At 45.8% G+C, this 9294-nt stretch overlaps 1 protein-coding gene across 1 annotated transcript; it reads right to left on the bottom strand.

Annotated features, from left to right (window-relative positions):
- Positions 1–5262: 5262 nt before the first annotated feature.
- Positions 5263–8690, bottom strand: LOC119356819. The gene is made up of 10 exons (XM_037623809.1): positions 8638–8690; positions 8038–8114; positions 7327–7394; positions 7101–7247; positions 6803–6994; positions 6138–6717; positions 5848–6053; positions 5561–5761; positions 5354–5485; positions 5263–5268 (listed from the first exon to the last, which is right to left on the bottom strand). The coding sequence occupies exons 1-10, from the start codon at positions 8688–8690 to the stop codon at positions 5263–5265; spliced, it is 1662 nt and encodes a 553-aa protein (XP_037479706.1).
- Between the last annotated feature and the right edge of the window lie 604 nt (positions 8691–9294).

Genomic DNA, 9294 nt, shown 5'->3' with positions numbered 1-9294 from the left:
GAATAGTCATACGAAAGAAGGGTATGCCCACCTCGTATTATACGGTTGTAGCTGGCGTACGTAGACCGCGCGCATGGGAAAAAAAACTGCCTGCACGATCTACCTGCCCACCCCATCTACTCGCCCGCGACCCCGTCTACTCGGCCGCCCCATTCGATCGCCGCCGCCGTGGATCTCCGCCCTCCGACCCAGTCCGCCGCCGTCGCCGTCCCAACGGCGTGCGTCGCAGCATCTCATCGTCATCGTCCACCGCCCGGACGTGAAGGCACCCCGTCTACTCCACCGCCCACCTCGTGTACTCGCCCGCCCCATCCGATCGCCGGTGGCGCGGATCGCCGCCGTCCGACCCTGTCAGACGCCACCGTCGCCGTCCCAACGGCGTGCGTTGCCGCATCTCACCGTCATCATCCACCCCCCGGACGTGAAGGGTCCGACGTGACACGCCGCATCCGGACCAGTCTCCCCACCCCCCGTCGCGGATCCTACCAAACATCCGGCCGGTGGCTCGTCGTGCACGTGGCCGGCTGGTAGATTCAAGGCGGGGACAGCTGCCGTCGTCGAACGCCGGCGACGCCTACACCGCGGGGCAAGGTTTATCATCTAAACCTAGCGGGCATGATGGATAGAAGTTAGGGCTAGTTAAGTGGCGAATCTAGGATAGAAGTTAGGGCTAGTTAATTTAAAGAACGCTTATTTTTGTCATGACGACATCACACAATATGCACACACCGCTGGGCAACCTCAACTAGTTGTTTCACACAACACAAAAAAGTGTTGTTTGAACCATTGCATTAAGAAAAAATTCATGGTAGCTGCTGGGTTCATGGATTACACGTCTTTCTCTTTTTTTGCAAACCAACATGAGTTTTTGTCATTGTTGTAATGAACACTTCAAATGTTTTGCAGTTTTGTGAGTTAGCTAGGCGTGTTGACTTGGACGAAGAATCCGCATTCGGGAGGGACAAGAATGATACTGATAAGGTGACTAAGACTGATAACGATAATTTGAACGAAGATGATGACAGCAGCGACAATGATTCCGTCTCGTCATATGATATCTTACCTCCGGATGATTTTCATAGTAATGAACATGGCGCAAATAGTGAAAACGTAAGTGGCGTATATTTTGATTTTATTTTTGAATTTGCAAAGTATGGCATGGCTAACTATGTGTACAAATTTACAGGAAGATGTGGATGTTGACAATGTGCAACATAGTTGGCAGGAATCATTTTCAGATAATTTGAGCCAGGTTAGTTGATAGATGTTGTACATCGATCAATACTATGATTTAAATGAGGGTTTAAATGATAGTAATTGACATATATATTTTCAAATGAATGTTGTAGGATGAGTCAGATGGTCCTAGCGTTAATCACGATGAGGGAGAGATCAATATTGAGGAGGCTCAAAGGCAGCAGAAGATGCTTGAGACACATTGGAAGGTCATGGGTATGACCTTTCAGTCACAAGGGGATGCATACATATTCTACAACAATCACGCCAGAGAGTACGGGTTTAGTATCAGGAAACAGAAGGTGAAACGAGGTGCTTCGGGAATGATACGGTACCGGCGGTTTCTTTGCTCCAGGGCAGGGAGAAGGCAGAACAAGTTCATAACCATGGAGGGCCGCAAGCGCAGGCTTAGACCGGAGACTCGTTGCGACTGCGGTGCACATATGGTGGTGAAGCTGGACAGAGAACGTGGCGTTTGGTTCGTCGCATCATTCGTGGATGATGACAACCACACGATGGCTCGGCCCGACGAGGTTTGTTTTTTGTGGTCACACAGACGGATTGGAGATGGCTAGAGGGCCGAGATATTGGCGATGGAAGCAGCCGGGATAAGAAAGCATATTATAATGGACAACTTCATCAGCAGATACGGTTCGTACGATAAGTGCGGGCTTATCAGGAGGGACATTTACAATCTTTGCTGCAGAGAAAAAATGAAGCTCATTGCAAAGGGTGATGCAGAAACGGCAGTTGGCATTATGAGGAGCAGGAAGGAGAAGGACCCTGAGTTTTTTTTGAGTATGTGCAAGACAAGGAAGGGAGACTGAAGAGTATGTTCTGGTGCGATGCACAGTCGCGGAGGGACTATCAGGACTACGGAGATGTGGTCGTGTTTCATAGCACGTATAAGATGAACAGATACGGTATGCTGTTCGTCCCCTTTGTCGGGGTTAACAACCACCGTTGCACCACAGTGTTTGGTTGTGCCATCATTGCTGACGAGACGGAAGGGACATACGTGTGGCTGCTGCAGACATTTATGAAGGCAAATTGTCAGGTGAAGCCAAAGTCAATCATCACAGACGGTGACGCTGCAATGATTCGGGCTATTCGGACTGTCCTTTCAGATGTTTTCCATCGTCTTTGCTCCTGGCATATCGAGAAAAATATGCATAGGCACCTGCATTACAAGTCACTGGATGAGTTCAGATCGCTCTTGTACTATGCCACCTCTCAAGCGAACTTTGAGCAGAGATGGAAAGCTTTCTATGATAAATGGAAGACGGGTAGAACTGAAGAGTGGCTTGACAGTATGTACAGGAAGAGGCGACTGTGGGCAGCTTCATATCTTTCCGATGGTTTTTTCCTTGATATGCGAAGTAACCAGAGGATTGAAAGCCTCAACTCCTGCCTTCACCTTCACCTGGACTACGGTATGACTATTGTAGATTTGGTGGTGCATTATGAGAACTATATAGTTCGCCTGCGTGAGAACGAGGCGTACGATGACTGCGAGGCATTCCAGAAGGAACCACCATCAGTTACTGAATATAAGGCCCTTGAGGAGCATGCCGCCAAAGTATTCACACCTGCTAATTTCTACATCCTGCAAGATGATTTGCATAAGATGGGTCAGTTGGAGATATTTGAGACGCTCGTGGGAATTGGCCGTCAGACATTCATGGTGACATGGAAGGATAACCACAAGTTCAGGTACAATGTTGTTTATGAACCAGGCAACTCAGAAGAAACTATTACATGCAGTTGTCTTAGGATGGTTCGAAAAGGGGTGCCATGCAAACACATTCTGTTTGTTCTCCATCATCTGAAATTAACTAAAATACCAAAGTGTTGTGTCCTGCATCGGTTGTCCAAAGAGTGATATGTTTGGATGGGGTTGGTCAGGGCCATTGGAGAGAGAACGGTATAGTGCAATAACCATTAAAACCGCAAAAGCTACTCATGTTGCAGCAAATGATCCCTTCTTGTACGACGAGTTGATGAAGTGTCTGGACAACATAATAGCGTAGAAAAAGATTTCAGAGGAGGAACTTATAGGAAGTAGAAGGTATGCTATGCTGAAGAAGGAGGCAAGTCAGGCGCAACAAGTTGAGCCTGGTATTGGTGATCCTCAGAAAGTTTCGACGAAGGGTGCACCTAAGAAGGGGCGATCGAAGGGGGGGCCCGACGTTACAAAGAATGGTAGGTCAAAAGATTTTACAGAGAAGAAAAGTGGTCCTTTGTGCAGTCTTTGTGGTCTCCCAGGTCATAACAAGGCTACATGCAGTAAGAACGAGAAGTGAGTTGCAACCTTTTTATTTTTGTTATGTTTCTATTTTGATTTTACCAACTATATTTGCTCACCCATTTCTTTATGTTTTGTTCAGGAACTGGGCGTAGAGACGCAGCTTAGTTTGTAGGAAGAATAAAAGTGATCGCACGAGTCATGTCTGAATAACCTATGCTATTTTTATTCGCACATGTGTGCCAGAAAACTTGATATGTACTGCAATTTTTACTCGCAGTTTCGAAACTCTGTTTACTTTTTATGATGATTACTAGACCTGATTTGTATTCATTGTACATTGATAAAATGCGGCCGGACGCTGCTATTTTGTACTGTGATTCCCTTTGTACTGTTTTGAAATGCGACCGGCCGCTGCTTCTGTCCAAAGTAGCAAGTTCGGAAAAAAATTGCCCAAATACCTCTGTCGGGCCCATAGTAGCAGGCAGAACCTACCCAAATCTAGCCCAAAGGCAACTCGGGCGGCCGATGCAGCCCACTAATGGGCCCAGACACGGGGTCCAACGGGGCTGCGGTTACTAAGTAAAGAGGAGCTCGGCGGAGGGGGCGGAGGCAGGTATTTAAGCCGGTCCTCGCCCGCCCCCGCTTCCGAGGTGGGACTAAACCCTGAGTTCAGCGACGCGCGGGGGAGGGGAGTGGGCGTGGGCCGGGGGAGGGGGCGACTGGCCGCGTGCCTTCATTGGGCCGAACTGGGCCGGCCCGAGATAGCGCACATTAGGCCTCCTGAGCCTTACGGCGACCAAGTGCAGCGTCGGGCACCATGGGGGCGCCATATTTAGTACCACCTCGGAAGCCGGGGGGCGCGAGGAGCGACTTAAATAGCTGCCTCCGCCCCCTCCACCGAGCTCCTCTCTTATTACCGCCCGCAGCCCCGTTGGACCCCGTTGCCGGGCCCATTAGTGGGCTCTATCAGCCGCTCGAGTCGCCCCCTTGGGCTTGATTTGGGTATGATATGTTCGCTACTATGGACCTGGCTGAGGTGGTTGGGCATTTTTTTCTAAGCTTTTTTTTTTGACAAAAAGCAGCCGGCGTCCACATTACATCACACTACAATATACAAAACAATATAAACTAGCAACACCAGGCCGGCCACGGCGGCGTAATCATCACACTATATAACAAGTTGAAAAATCATCACCCACAATGATGCAAATAAGAGGGTCACTGACAACGATGCAAATAAGAGTGACATTGAAAAATAGATATTGTAGCAAATACCGACCACGGCACATTTATTTAGTTGCGAAACATGCTAAACCATGCCGCATTACAATATAGAGATGTCTTATTTTGAAAATTGTATCAAGTACCGACAACGGCACGTTTATTTAGTGGAGATAATAGCCAACACCCCATCCTCCGAGTCATTTCTTCTCCATGATCTTGAGGATCTTCTCTTTCACTACTTCCTTCGTGTTGCACTCTGAAAAAAGTATTTCAGTTAGAATGCGTCCCCTTGAAGCATTAACCTCATCTTGATCAAACTCAGATGTCCAATCATCTCCATCCCAGTTTTGAACGCATTTCACTATGAAAAGACCACAAGAGACTCTGCAAGAAACCACAAGTCAATTATTGATGGATCAGACAAGTACATACTAATTCAACATTTGCAACATACCCGTTTGTTTGTGACGGCATATCGTACTCCCTTATTGGCCAGGAAGATACGTCAGGATGTTCCGTTCCAATAAAAGCATTCACCTCATTTGTATCATTAGCTATTTCTGCCCTCTGAAATAAAAATGACAAATCCATATGAAGTACGTTTCGAATAACTATATATTGTTTTATGTAACGTTGTAAGCTTACCAGCTTAGCAATCTTTGCAAGAACTCTTTTGCTGCATTTACCAGTAGAGTTTAAAACTTGAAACTCTTTTTTCTTGTTGTGCATAAGAACTGTTATCCAATGATTTTCTTCCACATGAAACGGAAAGTATGCCTACAACAAAGTTTATTCATGTTGGTGTACACACAGATAGTTATTATTATGAATGATCATACTAAACTGAAGTACCTTATCTTTGATGAAATACTCTTCAGTAACTCTAGACACCATTTTAGTTTGGTTTGTGAAATGATCCATAAAATGCCTCTTAGAGTTGTTAACCTTTCCATCAGCACGAAGAATAAGCCAGTGGGACACCCAAGATGATAATATGTGACGGTCAGCACGAGGATTATGGGTCTGCATATGGTTGCAATAACTATTGATGACCTACAAAATAACATAACAGCAATACGCCTATTAGATAATTTATGTAAATGACATGTACAACTTAATAACTTAGTGCTAATACTTACACCGCCATGCAACCACTTTTTTGAAATTATGGCTTGAAGCATATCAGGTGTACATGTTTCCCCACCAATTCCCGTCATGTGCACAACAGTTTTTCTACAAAGCTTCTCCGACTCTGCCAGTGTCCGGATATAAACCTTCGCGGCCTCTATGTGATCCTCATTAATGTAATCAGTACTAATCATAGCAGCTCTTATACCAAATAGACCTAAAATCGTAAGAAATAATAAGTTAATAAAGTGTGCATGCAAGGACAGAAGTATGTTGCAAGAATAAATTACCTAGCACTTACTTTTCTTTGCACGTTTACGTCCACCGTTCTGCTGGTAAGGTGAAAGACAGTATTTTGACTGTTTCCTTTTGCGTTTCCCATCATTCTCCTTCCCATCATTTTCCTTCCCATCATTCTCCTGAGTGCCATTTTCTTTCGCATTTTTAATACGGGTGTTCAGACTATCCATACTAATCTCCTCAGATTTATCGGCGCTAGACCCGTCTGACACTTCATTAATATTCTTGGGGGTTGAATTAATAGTTGGAAAGTCCTTCGTGTCTACCGTCGCAAGAGATGGGTTGGGTGAATTACCATTGTCTTCAATAACGAAGGGGTCGGCTTCATCTCCTGTACCAGGTGTGTTGTGATGCACACCTTTCTCACGCGCCAATTTGTTCCCGTTCCCAGTGGTGAAGGATGCGTCCACCTTGTTGTCCATATCTTCTTTTCCAGGAGTTGATTCTACATCTGGCCAATATTTTGATGGACCATACTTCCCCACCCAGTCTTCACTATGCTCCACAAACTCAATGTCATCATCAGACCCCTTGTTTGGCTTGAAGACAAGACCTTTCTTCTCCAGCTTCTCCACTACTATCTGCAATGACACATCGAAAGCATTAACTACATGCATAAATTATGAATAATCCCATGTAAACTGAAGTACACATCACTCATATTACCTCAGCACATTTTCCAGGGAGAAGTTTAATTTCTTTTTGCATATCTTTGATGCATTTCATCACTTGATGTAATGTAGTATCCCTGCTCGATGACGCCTCATCTCTATTATCTTTCTTTTTCTGGGCACGATCTTCTTGCTCTAATTCTTCCTCCGCCTTTCTTCCTTGTTGAGCAATTAATGTCTGCCTGTACTTCTCACTTATCACGTCATCAATATGTGACAGGTTAAATCAATTTAAATTTCTCAACATGTAAATAGTAACAGAAGTGCATGCAGTACGAACCAATTAAACTTACCGTCCCATTACCACGGCCGTATGACGTGTCGTACGTGTCACGCTTCTTAGCCTCATCTTCTGACCAATTAAGCATCAACAGATATTCATGAGCCAGTGGATCAAATGCGTCATCATCCAGTGGCTGCACTTTCTCCCAAAACAAGTACTGCATGAACATGAAGTATATTAGCAAATTTTTTTCACAAACTATAGTTTGAAAGAAACAAATATACCATAAGATTTACCTGTAGGAGGGCAAGGTTTCCGACCGGCCAAGTAAATTTTGTATGATCTGATAAGGTCTTTGTGATTCCTTCAACGCAAACGCGTAAAGTAAACACGTTCCAATTATATGCTTTGACGGCCTCCACATCGTGCACTAACTTGTAATAAGCATTAAGAACTTCTTCCGTGGACTGCGGTGCAAGAACCGTGCCTAGAAGAACCAGAACAATTCTACGGAGGAAATCATCATCGTACGTGCCACTGCCAATGATGTTCTCAATCAGCTCGTCTATCATCATTTCCCCCGTATTGGAATCTAGAAAGCGACTAGGCACCTTCACCTTCGCCTTTAACCCCCCTTTTCCTAGCGCTTTCATGGCATCTTTGCCCTTATTCTGTAGCCCGAAAATGTCAAACACATCTTCGGTGCGCAATGATATCGCACCGTTTTTTTTATGGCATGATGAACCTTTTTCTGTCCAACGCATACGATTTAATAATGAACTTGAGAAAACATTTTCGCATGAGCACACTAGGAATCATCAGCAATTTTTCAAGACTAGTGCTTGCAAAACGCTTTTTCTGCCTAGAGTTTAGTTTGCTGACCAAGAGACACCACTTCTCAACCGAACAAAAAATCTCTCCGTACTCCACCGTCGCTAGGAATAGGAGCAAAAATAATGTTAGCTACTTTATATGGGTACATGATAAACATGATGAATGCATAGTACCTCGTGCCATGGGATCAGGGCCGGCCCTGGGGGACGACGGCGCGGTGGCGTTGGTGGCAGATGGCGTCGGTTGCAACCTGTAAATAAAATTGCAAGAGGTCATAAATAATACTTTGAGGTGTTTCGACTAGAACAGGAAGGTGTTTTAAGATGCCATAGTATCTTTTATACCGTGGTTTTTCTGCTGTATATACGTACAAAAACTGAATTAGGATCAGTTGTCATGCATGCATAATTATTACCAAAACTATAGCAAAACTACAATAAAGCCAAACACTTTGGTGGTTTATAAACCATGATTTTTCTCAGTTTTACCAAAACTACCTAGGCCTTTGGCTTGTGTTCTTATACTACAATTTTGATCGATTGTAAGGCGATGACAAATGAAACTAACTCAACTACACTGAAGGAGCTACATGACCGGGATAATTAGCGTCTGCTAACAGCTGCCGGATGCATGCCTATACGCTCCATGTGCTTGACAAAATAGTTTTTGAGTGTACTGTATGCTCTCTGGTTGATCGGCTAGCTAGCTTTGCCTGGTGCGTATGTTCGCAATCCAGCCGGGACAAAACTCCTTATGCGTCTATGTTCACTTACTTGGGGGCGTCGGCGTTACGTGGCGACGGGGCCGTCGCGGGCGTCGGGGGCATCGGCGGCGTCGGCGTGAGGTGGCGTAGGGGGCGTCGCTGGCGTAGATGGCGTCGAGGGAGGCGTTCGCAGATGGCGTCGGGGCCGTCGCGAGCGTCGGCGGCGTCGGCGTGAGGTGGCGTCGGGGGCGTCACGGGCGTAGATGGCGTCAGGGGAGGCGTACGCAGATGGCTAGGGTTTGGCGGCGTGGACTGCCGATCGTGGAGGCGGCATGGACTACCGATCGTGGAGGCGTGGAGGCGGCGTCCACTTGGGCTTTGACCCCCGATGGATATGCATGTATACACGGGGCCTATCCACTAAATGTTTTTTCTACGAACACATTCATTAGTTTTTGTTCTCAATCATTAGTTATATTGATTGATAAATACATTTTTTACTCCGCCAAATGGCACGAGACTTTTTGCACACGTTGGCATCACCGTCGACAGCACCCACACCGATTTGCATATTTTTCCGACGCTCGATGCATTTCCTAGGATTTTCCCGATGAAAATGCCCTAAAACGCTGCCCGGACGTGACGCAACGTTCGTTTTGTGTCCGTTTTTGTTCCAACCTTGCATGGGGCTCCTACGTAGGCCCTGCCCACATGTACGCACACTTTG

This window comes from Triticum dicoccoides, chromosome 1A, assembly GCF_002162155.2.
Source record: "Triticum dicoccoides isolate Atlit2015 ecotype Zavitan chromosome 1A, WEW_v2.0, whole genome shotgun sequence".
NCBI lineage: Eukaryota > Viridiplantae > Streptophyta > Magnoliopsida > Poales > Poaceae > Triticum > Triticum dicoccoides.
The sequence above is the reverse complement of the archived record's forward strand: the minus strand, read 5'-3'. Positions and strand labels throughout refer to the sequence as shown.